The sequence below is a fragment of the Sebastes umbrosus genome, chromosome 6, assembly GCF_015220745.1.
Source record: "Sebastes umbrosus isolate fSebUmb1 chromosome 6, fSebUmb1.pri, whole genome shotgun sequence".
Taxonomy (NCBI): Eukaryota; Metazoa; Chordata; class Actinopteri; order Perciformes; family Sebastidae; genus Sebastes; species Sebastes umbrosus.
Genome location: NC_051274.1, coordinates 3,026,305 through 3,045,027, shown reverse-complemented (window position 1 = coordinate 3,045,027; position 18,723 = coordinate 3,026,305). Strand labels below are relative to the sequence as shown.

The 18,723-nt window shown below is 43.5% G+C and overlaps 1 protein-coding gene across 1 annotated transcript in view; it reads left to right on the top strand.

Annotated features, from left to right (window-relative positions):
• Positions 1-17,568, top strand: part of agrn (agrin) — a 362,262-nt gene extending 344,694 nt beyond the window's left edge. Inside the window, 6 exon segments of the mRNA XM_037773939.1 lie at positions 667-754; positions 2,004-2,027; positions 4,855-4,887; positions 6,799-7,023; positions 10,413-10,516; positions 14,654-17,568. Coding sequence (XP_037629867.1) covers positions 667-754; positions 2,004-2,027; positions 4,855-4,887; positions 6,799-7,023; positions 10,413-10,516; positions 14,654-14,814 — 635 coding nt within the window. The 3' untranslated portion in view covers positions 14,815-17,568.
• The last annotated feature ends 1,155 nt before the right edge of the window (positions 17,569-18,723 follow it).

The following is an 18,723-nucleotide window of genomic DNA, read 5'->3' as shown; positions in this document are numbered from 1 at the left end:
TGGCTTAAAATCACTTTACATTACAGTTATGAAATTGTAGTGAATAATTGTACAAATTGTTCTATTTCCTCCTTCAACATTATTTGGTTTTTACTCTAAAAGCATTTTGGCTGCGGCTGAAGCGTAGTATGAGTGGGTCTAAAATCAACGATGCTTCATGTAACACAGCTTGTTCTCGGCTTGCCTTAATGGAAGGTGAATTACTACTTTTTGTTTCCATTTTGTTCTGTCTAGGCGATAGTAATAAAAGTGGATATGAGACATGTGATGTCTCTTTTATATTAGGGGTTATTATGTATTGATTTCAAACTAAAGCGGCAGTTATGAAAATGATGAAACGTGCCGATTGAATATTCATGAAATGCTCTTCTCAAGAGTTGCACATCTCTTTCATCATCTCCACGTCACCCTGCAGGACATATATAGTCACTCCGGCCCAATCTGTCCTACGCACTCAGTCACTGCCTTCGCCATTAACCTTGTGCGTGTGGCCCGCTGTCCCTTTCACGTTAATTAAAACTACAAAACGCACCAACAGCCCCCTCCACCCCGTCCCATTTGCCGCTCACACTCCATTGCCTTCAGCTCTGATAGCTGAACTCTCTGTCTTATTGATTGGTGTGATCTCATCCTCTAAACAATTCCCTTTCCCCCCCTCCTTCACAGCCATCTACGAGAAGTCTGCCGGGGAGACCGAGGCCATTGCCTTTGACGGGCGGACGTTCATCGAGTACCACAACGCTGTTACAAAGAGGTAAGGAAGAGGACAAGGGGAACATCCTCATCTATTCAGCTCCATCCAGCATCTCCCCTGTAATAGCTATTAGCCAAATAACCCCTCCGCCTATCCATCTCCTCCCTTGGTAAGCCGCGATGACAGTGCTGATGATATCATCAGTGCTAAGGCTCCAGGGTGAACTAGGCGCTTGGCTAATAGCTCACCCCCCCTTCCCCCCCCCGCAACCCCCCCCACCCCCGTCCATGGAAGTCTTGCTTCCGCTTTTGACAGGATTTCATTAATTAGCGAGACGGTTAACAATCACAGTGTTGCCCTGAGCGCGCTCAGTTCGCTCTGCGGTCTCCCGGACAATAAGCACACATGCATGATTCAAATTTTTCACAAACAGAGACCACGCCGATAATGGGATGGGTTTGGAATAGTTTATTACATACTGAAGATGTAGGGGAGCGATGGTGATGTAGGAGGAATGGGTTAGGAAGGAGGATGAGGGTCGAGGGACGAGGGATGAGGGGACGGAAGGATGAGGGTTGAGGGGACAATGGGATGAAGGTTGAGGGATGAGGGGACGAAGGGATGATGGTCGAAGGATGAGGGGATGAAGGGATGAGGGTCGAAGGATGAGGGGATGAGGGGATGAGGGTCGAGGGATGAGGGACGAAAGGATGAGGGACGAGGGATACTTTTGCTGCGTAAACGGGATCTATATGAGGCGTGGTCTTTGTTCCCAAACTTCATTATAAAACTTAGTTTATTATATCTTGAACGTGTGTTCGGCATCCGAAGACACGTTGCCTGCCATTTTGAACACCTTGTAAAGAGAAAAAGCTAAGTGTAAAATGGAAATCCTGTCCCTTTAGGCAGCTGATTAGACAGTTTTACTCTTCCATCCATCTAAGAGGTTGGCAAGAGAGCGCTTCCAGGTTGGCATAAACAAAAATGTTTATGTGACGAACCTGGAAAGACACGGAGCATACGGCTCTATGTCTCCGTCTCACGGCTCTTCACACAAAACACTCAGGTGTGAAAGCGGGGCCACAGCCTGCAGATCATCACACTAACCGACGGGGACGCACAGCTCACGCCCACACAAACAGCTGGCTGTCGGATTATGCGTGTGTGTGTCGTTATGTGTGTCTTTGCTATCAGTGTTCCAGTTGTGTGACCTTTGTCCTGTCCTTCAGTCTGACCTCCCTTTGTCGTTGTCCACACACGTGTTTTGTCTCATATAAATGTCCTTCACTGTCTTTCCTTTCCACTCAAGCCAACTGACCAATGAGATCCCAGAGTAAGTAGTACTTTATGACTGGGTGTTTGCCCAGCTTCCAATCAAGCCCAACTAACAGCAACTCAAATAAAAGCCATTTTTGATAGTTAACCCAATTGAAGAGATTAAAGAACATTCCAGTCATCATTTCTTTACTGTTTAAGTCCGATTTTTACATTCGAGCTCCATGCCCATGATTTAATTTGACGGATTCCATTATTTTAAACACATTTCGCAGCGTCATTAGATCCTCGCTTTTCCTTTTTTTTTTCTCCAGTGCGAAGGGAAGCATGAATGTGTGCATGATAAGCATTGTGCTCAACCCCCTCAGAGAAAATGAATTGCCGTACTGAGAATGTGCATTATTTTATGCATGGTTGTAACTCGTTCATAAACAAAATGAATTGCCGCGCACTTTACGCTGAATCCGTTATGTTGGGAAATGAACGAGAGCCCTTTTGAACACTGCAAGAGGAGGATATACTAAATACCCCTTAACCTAGTTTCTGGTGCCTGTAGAGTTTGTGTTCGGGAAAGCCCTCGGTCATGACTTAGTTATTAGGGTTTTTTTTTTCTTTCAGCTCATTAGCTCGGTAAGTAACCTCCTTTTTAAAAACAATCCCACAAAGCGACGGAGCAGCTCAAATCAAGCCGACTGGATTCAGCCCCAGAGTTCCAATCCACGCCAGGGCTTCTGTCATCTTGTTTTTTGCCAGATCCCTAACTGTAATTGTGAATAATTACGGTGTTGGGCCGTACAGAGAGGCACTGACATGTTAATCACAGATTTGTCTCCCTTTGTAGATTAGACCTCCAATTGAGATCTCTCCGCAGTGTGTAGCCATGGGCATCAATCTCACTTAGCAGGAGGGGACAGTGGTCCTTCGAGCCAAACTGTCAAAAGTTTAATGGATGTCACATTTACTAAGAGCCACGACAAACGTGAATCTAAGCAAACCAGAACGGCACACCTAAGGCGATAAATTGACCCAGATTTGATTTGGTAAAGGAAATAAAAAAAAAACACATTTCTAGAGAGGCCATTAAGAGCTGGGTCGAGGCTAAATTGTCAACCTTGGGTTAATGTTGCTGTTTCTATTTGCAGCCCCCTCCGATCACTCCTCCTTCACCTCTCTGCCCATATCAGATCGATTTGCTCAAGCCCCATTATTTCAGTGACAAATCATATCTGGCCACGACTCGCAACTGATATGGCGCTTGACCCCATTTTTTGACAATTGCCCAATTTTTCTCATTCACGGCTCCCATCGCTAGACAGAAGGCAATTGCCGCCGCACTGTGGCGTGCCGCTCCATAAATATAGAGGAGGACACTGACTTAAAGTAGCCTTTTGTACCTGTGTGGACACTGACCATGATGGTACTTAAAGCTGAGTAGGCGCAAATGGGATTAAATAAAGTTATTTTTATAAAACGGTCACTATTTCCTGAGAGCAGTGCATGAGACAGGTAATCTGAAAAAAAAATCATGTGTCCTCCGGTGCTCATAATGGCATCTGCAAGATTTCACAGAGCGGAGGAAAACAACCAATCAGAGCCGAGCTGAAGCCTTGCCGTCTCTGAGCAGCTGTCGATCACTCGCTAACTCTGATCAAACGGTCAAACTAGGCAGCGCTGATCAAATATGAATCAGTATTCTGTTACTGTAATGTCTATTTTTCGCCTCAAATGTTTTCAGAAACATCTTCTAGTGTACTGTTTATCTGTAAAATGAGAAAGTTTGTTCCGGCTGGTGGGCGGTGCTTGGTATTTTCTCAACTGATCTCAACATGGCTGCGGGGTTACAGACTTTCTCATTTTACAGCTAAAACATGTTTCTGAAAACATTTTATGTGAGAAATAGACATTACAGTAACAGAATATTGAGTCATATTTTAATTTGATCGGAGTTTGCGAGTGATTGACAGCCGCTCAGAGACGGCAAGGCTCTAGCTCAGCTCTGATTAAAGCAATATTCTGTTACTTTAATGCCTATTTCTCGCATAAAACGTTTTCAGTAACATCATGTAGCATACTGTTGAGCTGTAAAATTAGAAAGTTTGTGACCCGGCCACAATGTTGAGATTAGTTGAGGAAATACCAAGCACCGCCCACCAGCCGGAGCAAACTTTCTAATTTTACAGCTAAACAGTACACTACAAGATGTTTCTGAAAACATTTGAGGAGAGAAATAGGCATTACAGTTACAGAATATTGATTCATAGTTGATCAACGCTGCCTAGTTTGACCGTTTGATCAGAGTTCACGAGTGATTGACAGCTGCCTCCATTGAATGAACAGCCAATAGGAACGCTCTCTCTCTGAAATGACCTGTGATTGGCCAAAGTCTCCCTTCAGAGGCTAGATGTTCTAAAGCCTGAAAACAGAGCCATGAGGAGGAGCAGAACACTTGAGTTACAATACGCTGAAAGGTTATTATGGATTTTTTTGCCCAATGATGCCAAAAACATTCTGCCTACTGCTGCTTTAATGCTCACATTTTTGAAAAAAATGCTTCATCTCAGGGCATTTTGGTGCATTAGTCATCCGTCTTGATCCAACTAGTTCCCTCGAGAGCCTCCTTTTATGGTTGTGGTGTGATCGGGGCTAAGCTGCACACTTCCTACGATCACACAACAGCTGTTATCGACTGTTGACATGGTCGATATTGTGCTAGAGCAGATAAGTTATGCTTTTTGCAGCTCCAGGTCTGAACTAGACCTCCTGTGAGTCACCCAGTGGGCTCACAACAATCCTTGCTCCCTTCCTTCCTTCCTTCCTTCTTTCCTTCTGGCCGTGTGCGCTTACACTTGCATGCCGTTGACTTTCTCCCCCCTGCTCCCTTAAAGTCCCGAGTCTCTGGAGAACCCATCTGACCAGAGGTGAGTCTCTCAAAAGCTTTTAGACTTTGGTACCGTCCACTCGCCTCCTCGTCCTCTCCAGGCAACCCCTCCCCGACCTCTCGCAGGGCTAAACCCTCCTCCCGCAGAGGCAACATTGATTCCATTATTGAGATAGAGTTACCAATAGGAATCACAAAGAGCCTCTGCTTCAATTAATTTTGAAGTTCAGAGCTCTGATAACATCACGAAAGCAGCCAGAGCCGCAGCAGTAGCTGTCCTCCCTGATGGCTTTTTATTATTCTAACCACTACTGCCACCTAGAGGTGAAACGGAGGACAGCACTCTGGAAAAGCCTGCTGGGAATTTGAATACATATAAGAAGCAGATAAAATCCCTCTATTTACAAAAAGAAACAGCAGCAGTCTATGAAGTCTGCGGTGTATATGAGAGTCGGAGCGCCGTGCGCCGGCGTTGTTTTATTCATGATATATTCAGCACTTTTAATAACCTTGACCTTATCACTGACAAGCCGCTCCGATGGAGATTTATTGGGCCCTGTAAGCTCTTTGAGGGTTTGCCAGGAGAGGGTTCACTGAGCTGTGTTTGTGGTTTTTTTCTCTCTAGAGGAAAAAAAAAATGATTCTCTTGAATCATACTTTTTTCTTGTTCCCGTTTACCTCAGCGGATTTACTTAATCAAAGGGGTCAAAGTTTCCAAACTAAAGCATGTTTTTGAAGCAGTAATTTGATTCTTGATTCTTTCCCCACTTCTGCTGAGGTGAACCAGCATTACTATTGTTGGCCTGAGCTGTCAAAGTTACCTCAGGCCAGCAGCTGATAAACACCAAATGAAATATCACCCCATATTGCTTGTATACCCGACACCCTTTTTTATTCTTTAATGAAAAGAAAATCCTCAGAAAATGAGGGGATACTTCTTACAGTGTAAGAAGTTGCCATACTCAGTTTCTCTTTACCCCCCTCCCATTTCCTGTCCCGTTGTACTCCCATGAGCCTCTTTGTTTGCTATGCTGACTCCTTTGTCTTGTCGTCTGTCTTGTCTAATCTCCAACTCTGTGCTGCTGCTGCTGTTGTAGTTTTTTTTCTTAAATCCATGTGTCATTGGTTCTTTGTCGTACGTGTCCTCACCTTGTCTTTGTGTTTAAATACCCCTTTGAATAAGGTGGAAGTAGATCCATTCGGCAGATGTGCACACAATTGCACGAGTGCTGATTGATGACATTGCACACACACACGTCGTACGCAGACACACACATGTGTAAAACTGAAGGTATGATTCTCTCTGCTGGGCTCACAGAGGGACTTTGTAAGTGTCTTTGTATGCAGGAATGGATGCGTGATTGTGTTGCTCCGCGCACACAAACACATACACACACACACACACACACACACACACACACACACAATAGAGGCACATCGCGGCGTGTATTTTTCCTCACCCATCGTGGCAGTGACGTACAGTGCTTCTAATGGATAGGTGGAAGTCGCCAAGTCTCTGCATCCAAATCACCCCCGCAGCTGTAGCAGTCAAGAGACTGGAGATCAAACAGCTGCCTAAACAACACACACACACACACACACACACACACACATACAGTGCAACACAGGAAGCACTGAGTAGCAATGCAGTAAGGGCTCAGTAGGATGCAGGAAAGCTAATAGCAAAACAGCCCCCTGCTACTGCTCAACTCTGTGCGCATCCTTAAAAATCACTGTAGCTCTGTTAGTACGAGGCTGTAGAGCCTTCTGGCTACATGTGCCAGCACACAATGTCGTACCCTCGAGACAACAGCAGAGGTTCCCCGCTTCACATATGCAACCACACATGACGCAAGCACCAACTGAGCCGTGTCAGCTACACCAGATTAGACCTCCTTTTTTTTATGAATTGGACCAAAAGCTAACTAATGTGTTTTCCTGCTCCTCCTAGCGAGAAGGCTCTGCTGGTGAACAAATTTGAGCTGAGCATCCGGACGGAGGCGACCCAGGGCCTGGTGCTGTGGAGCGGGAAGGGCGTGGAGCGCTCCGACTACATCGCCCTGGCCATCGTGGACGGACACGTCCAGATGACGTACGACCTGGGCTCCAAGCCCGTGGTGCTGAGCTCCTCGGTGCGCGTCGACACCAACCGCTGGATACGCATCAAGGCCAGCAGGTAAGATTGGAGACGGCAGGTAGCAGGGGGATCAGTGAACGAAAGCTTCAACGGTTAGACCAGGATTAGGCTTAATCCATATTGTGTTTGTGTTGCTGCAAACTGTGTGATCTCTTGCATGAATTGTGCGCTACGCAGTGATCCCCTGCACTGAGATGACTCTGATTAGTTTCAGATTAAGGTTATTTTCATGCCTGGTCATGCATGAGTATGACGCGCTGAGCATCGAATTGCTTAGACACATTACTGAATGCTCAAAAGGGGAAGAACACAAGCGGCAACATCCCAACACATTTTGGCACATTATACGAAATGTATCCAGGAAATAAATGCATTAACCCTCTTCGGGTTTGTATATGCCACATAGAAGTGGTGTACATCATCTGACAGCTGGGAACCTGAAGATTGCCGCTCAGCACTGTGTGCTAGTCATAAATCAGAATTAAAAATGAAATCAATTAATTCATTAAAATAATTTGTGAGTGTATAAGGTCTTAGAACATTGTGATGGACGTATGTGATGGCCATTCCCATGCTCACTTTTGTCTCATAAATTGTTGCAGCAATATTTGGATTGATTCCATTTGTTACACAGATTTGGTGCTAAATTTAACCATTTTTTTACCCACTCAAGAATTGATAAATGATAAATAATCCCTCCAAAATACCACATTAAGACACCAACACCTTGAGGAACACCATAGAAAAAGTCATGCTGTGATTTGGTATCAAAAAAGAAATGCATTTTTGGATTGGATGGCGAGCATTTCTGTTCAGTCTACCTAGAAAAGCCTTCCATCCTCTGAATGCTCTAGGTCTTTAGTTTGTGGTTGTGAAGTTTCATGAGGCTGTGATTATCCTAAAGGTCACCACAGGTCATTTTATACTGTGAGGTCAAATTGATTATTTGATTATTGATTATTGATTATCATAAAGTGTGCATGTCTGTAAAGGGGAGACTCGTGGGTACCCATAGAACCCATTTTCATTCACATATCTGGAGGTCAGAGGTCAAGGGACCCCTTTGAAAATGGCCATGAAAGCTTTTCCTCGCCAAAATTTAGCCTAACTTTGGAGCGTTATTTAGCCTCCTTCAGGACAAGCTATCATGACATGGTTGGTACCGATGGATTCCTTAGGTTTTTCTAGTTTCAGAGGATACAGTCTAGCTCTAAAACTGAGTCTCACAGGGTTAAACACAACCATATTAATAGAAACACATACACTGTATACATACAGTATACTCATTACATACATTAAGACTTAATATATGTAATATACAAGCACAGAATCAGCAGAAATAATGAAGGTCTTAAAAACTAGATTTCTACACTATTTTCAAGACTTTAAGGTACTTTAATAGTGTATATTCCCATCAGAATAACCATTGATCAAATTAACATTGGTTAATGTTAATTCAGTCTATATAACTATGTGTCTACAGTATATGTTAGGGATAATGTACAGCAAGCCGGTCATTGCTGTGGTTTATTTCACAACAATGACCCTCTAGCTGGGCTATATCTCGCTTGTTACACAGCTACCTACTTCAAAATCAATAATTTGACACAAAAACGGTCCGCCAGAGTCTGACATCAGAACTGTGTCCATAGCAACGGTCTGTTATACATAGCAACGGTCTGCTTTAAAGAAATAACAGACCGTATAAAGCCACGATTGACCAATCAGAATCGAGAATTCAACAAAGTTGTGTAATAACTATAAATTAAAGCTGCGAGCAGCGATGAATGGGCTCTCTCACCTTCCCGCGCGTCGGGGGTACTGGTGGGACGCCGATCGACGCGGCCAGGCACAATGAAACCGGAACTCTGATGAGCGCAATGACGTCTGCCACAAGACTCTACGACAAACGGTTCATGAGTTATGAAAGGGGGAGTGGCTAACGTCTTGGGGCGGGGCTATGAGTCTATATTGACATGGAAATGACCTCAGGCCTGGACCACCATCATGGCTGAGAAATTTGGAGCAGATTTGATAAAGTATGCCGGAGTTACAACAACTTCCTGTTTCATAGCGAACGGCTCAAAATGTCCGCCACGCCACGGTCAGGTCGTTCAGTGAAAACTCACCATTTGAATAACTTTCCATCCTGAAGGTCTTAAGATGGTCCTGACCAAATGTTTAAGTTGATCTGATTAAATCTGTAGGACGAGTTTGTTAAAGTACATGGCCTATAAGTGCTAAAAATGGGCGAAAATTGCACATTAAATTCAAAATGGCTAACTTCCTGTTGAGTTTTGGGCATACCTCCAAGAGGCTTTTTTGTGCGTCTCCACATGTTACATCTGTCTGCCAAATTTCATACATGCAGGTGAAACCGAAGTGAGGGGCTCAATTTTTCCAACTTTCTAGGGGGCGCTGGCGAGCCATTTTGCAACAGTTGAGCCCAAGACCCTTAAAATATCTAATTTTTCACCGCGTCTGATAAGTGTGCCAAGTTTAACAACTTTTGTAGCATGTTAAGGCCTCAAAAACACGATTAATTTGCATGAAAAAGAAGAATTCCTACAGTGTCAATAGGGCCGTCTCTGGCCCGACATCGTCGGTGCTCGGGCCCTAATAACTAACCCATGAATTAGACACAGTAACAGGTTTTAGTTTAGTTCTTGGATAATCATTCCAAATGTAGAAAAAAAAAACATACAATACTGTTTTGCCACACGGTGATGTCACATTAATGGATTCCTTCATTAGAAACAAATTAACTGCCTGAACTTTGAAAATGACCCAGTTAACACCTTCCATGCGATCTCTGCTTTATCGCTGCTGAACATGTGCTCCCAACACGGCTGTGAATGGAAGAACTGGGGGATAATTAGATTGGCTTCATCATGCAAGGCAAGAATAATCGATCCTCGAAAAAACCCGCTACATCCGCTTCAAAACGGGGATTTGGCCAAATCTCTTCCCAGGCTTACAGGGAGACCACATGAGATGCTGCAAGATGACATAATTTGGGTGTTGATGATGGTGTAAGTCGCAGCATGTGGCGCACAGCTCACACAGTTACATAGATATCTGTGTTTGCGGCTCACCTTCAATGGCACTCTCTCTGCTGGAAACCCGCTTTCATGGGTTCAAATTAGCCCTGTCGTCACAATTCTTCTCAAGTGTGTGCTAATGCGTAGCGCAGCGCCACCTAAAATGAATGGCGCTCTAACGGCATCTGTTAGCTGGTAGACAGGCACATTTAGAACACTGCTTGGCAAAGGCAGTTATGGGAGTGCTTAGTGTGCTGGCAGTGGAGCAATGGAGTCTTGATGCTTCAGATTAAATTAAACTGCAATTTACAGCTATTCCCTATGACACGCATGCATCAGAGCGACTTCCAACTTACACCCCTCTCTCTTTTTCTTTCTCCTCCTCAGAGCACTTAGAGACGGCTCTCTACAGGTTGGCAACGAGGCGGCGGTAACAGGGTCATCGCCTTTGACAGCGACACAGCTGGACACAGACGGAGCGCTGTGGTTGGGTAGGTGCCCACACATGTTAAAAAAAGAATGTGAAAATGTGTCTACAAATGGCATACAGTACATCAAGTCAAGGGAATACTTGTAATTCTGGACTACTCTTCCATCCTAGCCGCTGGTAGAAGGCTGCCAAAAAATGAGCAATGAACTCATTGGCATTGCAGAGGATGAGCAAAGGCTCTGACAGGGAGAAAAGATTGCGGTTTGGGCACAAAAAAAAAAAATGTCCAAGCCTATTCAGGTATTGAGTTGAGAAATGAAAGGCTATCTGACTAATTCAAAAGTTGCCTGCTCTCCTGAATTGAAAATGACCAAAGTCGGGCCCGTTATCTACCTCTTCAATTTGGTCTGAACTTGGCTCTGAGAAATCGTTTTTGAGGGAACACACACGGCAAGGCGGGATGGAACATTCTGTGGAAATAACATTGAAGACGGGCGGCGAAATAAAGTCGGTCTTTAAAATGCACATCGCAAGGTTAGGCGAAGAGGCAGGTTGGAGAGGAGAAGTGAGTGACATTTAAGAGACATGGTGCGTGTAGAGGTGCTCTCAGGTACACGTATACAAACACACACATACAGGGAGGCAGTGCAGTGGAACAGGTGCTGAGCGAGCCCCGCAGCAAGAATACATAATCCTCACACAAGCCCTCCCGTCGAGAGCCCTTCTCCTTTTTTAAATCCCCCTTTTCGCTGTTCATCATTAATTCATCTGTAACTTGCATGAAATTAGCCCTGTCGATCCCCGATTCCGAGGCACGCAATCGGATTAAAGGGGGCAGGGACAGGGGATGTAAAAGGCTCGACGGGGATATGAACTCTCAGCCTGGCAGATTAAAAAATGAGGAAATGGGGGGGACAAGAAGGAGGGGTGAGGGATGTGGGGAGTTGGACTAATATGAAGCGAAGTAGAGGAAGAGGATGCAGGAGGATTCTGACAGTGTAGTTAACAGAGAGGGAGAAGGAGAGAGAGAGCAGGTAAAACATCAAACACCAGGGTTAGCCTCTCTCTCGCAATAAGAACACATCTCATGAAACTCTGAATAAAGACGTTTCACGCTGATTTATTGAGAAAGACACTAATGACTACTTTGGGTGTGCTGGCTCAAACGAGCAGCTCAAAACACCATCAAAAGGAAAAAGGAGGCAGCCACACACCCGGCAATTAGGTCATCAAGTCTCCACAAAAGGACGTTATGAGACTTTGTTTAAAAAAAAATAAATGGATGATTTGAAATAGAAGAAAAAGAGCAGTTGAGTTAAAATGAAATGGAAAGTACAAGGGGCTGAAACATTTGCTTTGAAGTACAAATGCATGATATTTTCATATTAAGAAATTTCCATTTTTAAACTTTCTATGACTGATAGATAAAACGCTTTAGTGAGTCAATTTACATGCAGTTCACAAGTGCTTTAAAGGGTCATTTTGACAAATAATAAAAGTTTTTCTTCACTTATCTCTTGAGGTAATCTAGCCATGCAGTTTTGGCCTCCACCCCACTGCAATGGAGGTGAATGGCATTGGGCTCACAGCACTGAAACATCTCTTTTCAGAAAGAGTGTCTCAGAACATGCTGTCAACCGTTTTTATAGGGACTATTTCTTTGATAGAAAGTAGTTTCAAGTTTGGGAACTTGGCCTTCAACATTTGTTGTTTGCCTTGCAGCCAGTCTTTATTTGTTTATTTCATGTCATTGGTTTGTTTGGAATAAAAAGAGGAAAAAGTGGGCAGTGGTATCCAACATGGATGAACAGCCAAAGAAAGGTGCAGCACCTTTGCAGAACTCAAACTTTATGGAAAAGCCGTCACACGTCTGAATACACTATTTGACGGACAGGTGATATCTGGGGAGTTCTCAGCACGACAATGAGCGCATAGCACTAAAGATGGAAACAAATTAAAAATAATGAGGACGTTAAGGTATTCATAATTTTACACTCTGTCATCACCTTTCATTTGTAGCACATTTTTGAGCACTTTATGCGCCGTGTCAAATTAAAAGAACCCTCTGTCTCGTCTGTCTCAACTTACTCTGGCTGGTATGCAGGCTTTCTCCCTTTGATCACGGCGCTTTGACAAATAAAGTGTCAACCTGTCATGTACATCAGTTGGCGTCATCATGCGAAAAATGAAATACAAAGCCTGACAGAGACAAGTACCTGCTTTAGTACCAGAAATACATAAAATATTTCCAGTAGTGCCTTTTGATGGAAGGTCTGATTTGTTATGAAATCCAAACCTTTATCCTGGTGTTTGATCTATAAAGGGCCGTTCCACGTATTTTACACAGGAGGGTGAGTTAACTAGTCATGGGCCTGTGAAAACAATTGTGTCATGCATGCAGCCTCGATGATGTCATCAGGGGACATCTTGGCTTAGGCTTCAATATTGAAAATTTGTAACAGAAAGCCTGAGTTACAAACTAGGGGGGGTGGATTTGAAACATCTGTCAGGAAGGGTTGTGTCTAGAAGGTAACATGCAAATTGCAAAACTCTCGCAGGATGGTTAAGGTTAGGCATTGACCTTGAATAGTTAAGGTTAGGCATTGACCTTGAATAGTTAAGGTTAGGCATTGACCTTGAATGGTTAAGATTAAGCATTGACCTCAAATGGTTGAGGTTAGGCATTGACCTCGGATGGTTAAGGTTAGGCATTGACCCCGAATGGTTAAGGTTAGGCATTGACCTAGAATAGTTGAGGTTAGGCATCGACTTCAAATGGTTAATGTTAGGCATTGACCTCGAAAGGTTAAGGTTAGGCATTGACCTGGAATGGTTAAGGCGAGGCATTGACTTCAAATGGTTAAAGTTAGTCTTTGACCTGAAATGGTTAAAGTTAGGCATTGACCTGGAATGGTTAAGGTTAGGCATTGACCTTGAATATTTAAGGTTAGGCGTTGACCTCAAAAGGATAAGGTTAGGTGTTGACCTCAAATAGTTAAGGTTAAGCATTGACCTCAAATAGTTAAAGGGACTATTTGTAACTTTGTACGCGCATAAATGTAGCGGGTCGTCACACATGCGCGCTCGCATATGCGCGTTCGCGTGTAGCCGCTGCCTCTCCAACTCTGCCTGCCTGCCTTCGCTCAGAGAGCGCGCGCGTTCTCAGCTCGCTCCACCTCTAGACGTGAACGTGCGCTCACTCCTCACTGCAGAAGAGTTAGTTTAGCTCTGAGAATATCTAGTGAATGTATAGTGGACGTTTGTGCAGAAAAAAAATGCTGCAGCTCCTCCAGACCAACAGAGGTTTCCCGTGTCTTGTGAAGTGACGGAGCTCCTTAGCTAGTAACGTTACCCTCTCGTTACCGACCGGGTGCCGGTGTCTCCTCTGCTCTCTCCGGCTGCGGGAGGAGAGAGCAGGGAGACACGCTGCAGAGCTCCGCTGCCTCAGCCTGCACTTAGGCAGGAAAAGCCAACACTAGGATCAGATCTAAATCATGTTCATGGAGAGACCTTCGTCTGGTCAGCTAACATTACTGCCAAGCAGCTGAAATATAGAGTGATATTGTGGTTTTAGCTGACTTGTGTCGCCTCACTGTTTTGAGTAATGCTCGTTCAGGTATATTGAGAGCGAGCAAGCGCGAGCCCGATGCTGACTTTCGTTGATTTCACGGCCACAGGTGTCGCTGTTAAGAAGCATTTCTGAAAGTTACAAATAGTCCCTTTAAGGTTAGGCATTGACCTAAAATAGTTAAGATTGGGCATTGACCTTCAATGGTTAAGGTTAGGCATTGACCTGGAATAGTTTAGGTTAGGCATCGGCCTTGAATGGTTAAGGTTAGGCATTGACCTCGTATGGTAAAGGTTAGGGCATAGGTCGTCGGGCATCAAGTCTTGCGAGAGTTTTTGCAAGTTTTTGCAATTTGCGGGTTATCTTTTAGACACGACCGTCAGAAAGGGCCTGATTAAACAATGCTGTTGGCTGCATTGTGGGAAATGTATGATCTACGTTTTGGGTGCTTGACCAATGCTAACTAAGTGCAATAGCCCTTTAAAATACACTAGACTAGTTGCTACTTTAGAAGGCAGAATGTTAAGTAATTATTCTCTGATATGTGTCTCAGTTGTTTCCGTACTATGAGTGTTTTTGTACAGTAGCTGAATGATCATTGTATTAACCTCTACCTCCGTCTCCTCTCAGGTGGTCTGGAGGAGCTGGCGGTGGCCCGTCGGTTGCCCAAGGCTTACAGCACCGGCTTCGTAGGCTGCGTCAAGGACGTGATGGTGGACAGTGTGGAGCTCCACCTGGTGGAAGACGCCTTAAACAGCCCCAAAATATTACACTGTTCCGCCGCCAAATAACCCAGCAGAGACAAAATATTGAGGAAAACAGAAAAAAAAGAAACCCTCCCACTCGCTCCCTCCATAGCGCCCATGTCTCCTGCTGTAATTATTTTCTATTTTTGTATACTTTTCATCGCTTTTTATATGGAAAGAAAATGAATATGTTGTTTTAATTTTTGTTTTATATAATTGTTCTTTTTTTTTTTTTTTTAATCTGCACCTCCATAAACAGAACACACTTTCTTTTTCTTTACTGCCCCGGCCCTTCATCTTTTTTTCAAAAAGCAGGCATCTCTGTGAAAAAGAGATATTTTTATTCTTGTCAGTTTTGTTGTTTTAAAACAAACGCCAACTTAAAAAAAAAAAAGCCTGCTCCTTTTTCCTCGCTCATTACTTGAACACTGGTGGACCTCGCCGATGATCTCTGGTTTACTGCCTTGTCTTGGTGCCATATATATCGTCCACATTCCCCAAGCATGGCCGATACATCCATGAGTACATAGACATATACATTCCCCCCGTGAGAGCTGCACGCAGCGAACGCTGTGGCCGGCATGTGCAGCTCTTTGATGCTGCAGCCAGCTGGCGTCTCCAGTCAAGAAACTCTGTAATCAGCCCCTGGTAGCCCGCTGTATTTTCCTAATGGGACTTTTCAGATATCAGTCAAGCTGCTACAGTGAGAAAGTACACAGTCGAAACCGCTCCATCAACCCCCATCTCACAGCGCCAAAAAAAAAAAGAAGAAAAAACTCTCCACTCGATCTGAATCCCATCAGAGCCTTTAGTTTTGAAATATGACTTGCTAACACTGCAACCCGACGTGACGGAGAGAGCGCTGCGTTCCACGATGACTCGCATATCATTAGTCATAAGTCAAGACATGAATAAATGTTATAAATATAGAGTATATAAATAATACCTGAGACTGTGAATATGTAAGATGGGTTCTCTTCTGAGAATTGTGCTTCTCATGTACTGTTGTGCGTTCTGTTTTACAATCCGCAGATGAACTAATGATGACCACTATAAATGCATGCACTTCTGCAGTGTTGGTTTGAATCTGGTTTTTTGATTGTTAGTTTTATTTAGTTTTGTTCCAAAAAAAAAAATTGGAATATGTCACTGTTTGGGGGTTTGTTTGTTGTTTTGCAATGACTATAAAAAGGTTCCTTTTTTCTCTTATTTCCACTGATGTGATTTCAGAAATGACAGAGCTCAGAATAATGTTTTATATTTGTTCATTCCCTGTATCTTTTTATTTTTTTATTTTTCTTGGGAGCAGTTAGTTTTGCAGGACTTTGAATGGTGCATAAGGGGAAGAGTTGTTACCATATCTGACCTTAAGGAGGTGCTGAAAGCAAAGACTGAAGAAAAAGGACAGACAGAGAGGAGGCGAGGAGAGATGTTATCATGGGGGAGAGCTACTACCCTTGGGAACGTCCTGTCAAACAACAATCAACACAAACAAAAAAAAGCTTCAAAAAACTCTGCCTGAGACTTAATTTCTTTTCGTATCTGACCTAGGAGCATTCCTGGAGGAGTCTTTCTTTTCGGCTGTTGAGAGAGAGAGAGACTGTGATGTTGTTGTGACCTTTTGAAGCCATAACAGCCACAAAAATGGGGGAAAAGATGCATAATCCTACAGTACTTGCAAATTAACATAGTAACGCATGGGTTTGTATTACTAGTGCGAATTCTGTAACATTCAGTGAACTGATGCAACGTGGAGTCGTCTTTGCCGAACCACAATAAGCTGCGACGACCGACTTAAAGGACACTTGTTTTGATATGAGAACTTTGGCAATATTCTAAGACAAAATCATGCCTGTTCGTGGTTGAGTATCAAATGGTCTTGTGCTATTTTTTTTTTTCTTAAGTTCTTAATTATATGTTTTCCTTCTTAAATCATCAAGCGACCTGTTTTTGTACAGCCCTGCAATTTTTAAGTGTAAATTTAGCAAAATGTGTTACCTGTGGAGGTTTATGTTTTTAGTAATATACACTGGAAACCATGTCTGACTTGTCTGTTCGCCCACACGATGATATACTTATGTACATGGGGGAGGGATAGCCCTGAAGCTATAACTGTGTTGTGTGTAATCATGCTCGGAGTGTCCACACCAGATCGGGAAAACCTTCTTCTGGTGTCCCCGAGACGCGTTTAAATTCCAGCACTCACTCTATTAACCTTAGACTGGTCTTATTTTACCACACTGTTCTTTGAATTTTATCTATTCAGGTGGTAAATATTAATAAACGAGAGATTCCTGTGTATCTGGATGGACTCGAGAACAATAAAGACAATTGCAGTCTATGGTTTGGGTGGAAACTATTTGCCTTAAAAACCGGTCACCTCGACTCTGAGCAGGTGACAAAGACGTCATCCATATAACTGTTTCCTTATTTTAGCCAGTGTATTAGCCTCATCCCCATAATGTAAAGGAGTAATACATAATAATAATAATAATGATAATTATATTAGTAATAACGCTCATACAGAGAAAAAAAAATCCCAGGGGGCCTCTGCAAATGTCCCCTCTGGCTTTTTACAAAAAATCTTCTATTTACTGTTTTTTGAATCTATTTTCTGTTCCTTATTTATGTCTACATGTGGATTACCCTCCATGTCTGGCCTCTGTAAACTACTGTCTGACTGCAAACCTCCTCAAAGGGCAGTGCACCGAGTAAGAGTGGCATGACCTGAACATTACTAACTTTATGACCTTTGTCTTGTGTTCCTACCACCATGAAATAAAATGTCAACCAAATGGAGCCCGTCGTTGTCAGCCGTCTTGATTTTGTCATCGTCTGGAGTTGATTTGCATTTCGACGACGCTTTAAAGCTGGCGTAGGCTGGTTGGAGCAAATGTGAATTAAAAAAAAAGTGACAGTCATGACAGTAGTGCATGAGACAGGTAATCTGAAAAAAACATGTTCCTCTGTGTCCTCCGGTGCTCTTAACGGCATCTGCAAGATTTCACAGACCGGAGGAAAACAACCAATCAGAGGCGAGCTGGAGCCTTGCCGTTTCTGAGCAGCTGTCAATCACTCACTAACTCTGATCAGACAGTCAAACTAGGCAGCGCTGATCAAATATGAATCAATATTCTGTTACTGTAATGCCCATTTCTCGCATCAAAAACCAACGTGTTTGTCTGTAACTTCTAACTTCCTGTCTGTGGCTCTCAACCCCGAGCCCAATCATTCCCACTGTAGATGTAAATCTTTAAAAACAGGTCACAAATATATAGTTAATTTTTTCAAAAAAGGCTCAGTCATTTCCCAAAGCAGCTGGGCACTGTAGTTTTTAGCAAATATTACTCAAACAGGAGTAATTAGTACATTTTTTTTTAGGGGGGGGTACTATTTTCAGCTGTGGATTAATACCATTTGGTGCAATGAAGACAATGGAGCTCTGTGGCACAGTGAAATAACATATATCAGGCTTTGGATGCACAGGCGATACTTGTTAGTCGGGTTAACTCATTGTTGGATTGCATGGGATTTGTTTCCAGTAAGAACAATATTGTATTCGTCAGCCTTATCCTCAGAGACGTTATCCGTTATTGACACATTTTCACATCTGACGTTGAATGAAATCATGGGGACAATAGTTTGTCTAAATCATTTCAACACGAGGTTCACTTTTTTTGTGAGCATCGAACCGCTTCTCATGGTCTCCATCAGTAGATGGAGTTTGCTCAGTTGTGATGGAGATGGCTCACTTTGTCATCATGACTTAAGACTATGGATGTATGAAGAGAACTGGACACAGCGTTGGAGGCGGGCTCCCGTTCATTCCTATGAGAGTTGCTCATGAAGCCAAAATGGCTCGACTGCCGAGTGATAAAGTATCCAGATCATCTAGCGATCTTCCGCAACCATTGGACCCATAGAGCAGGCGCACTAGCGTTTCATTTAACTCCG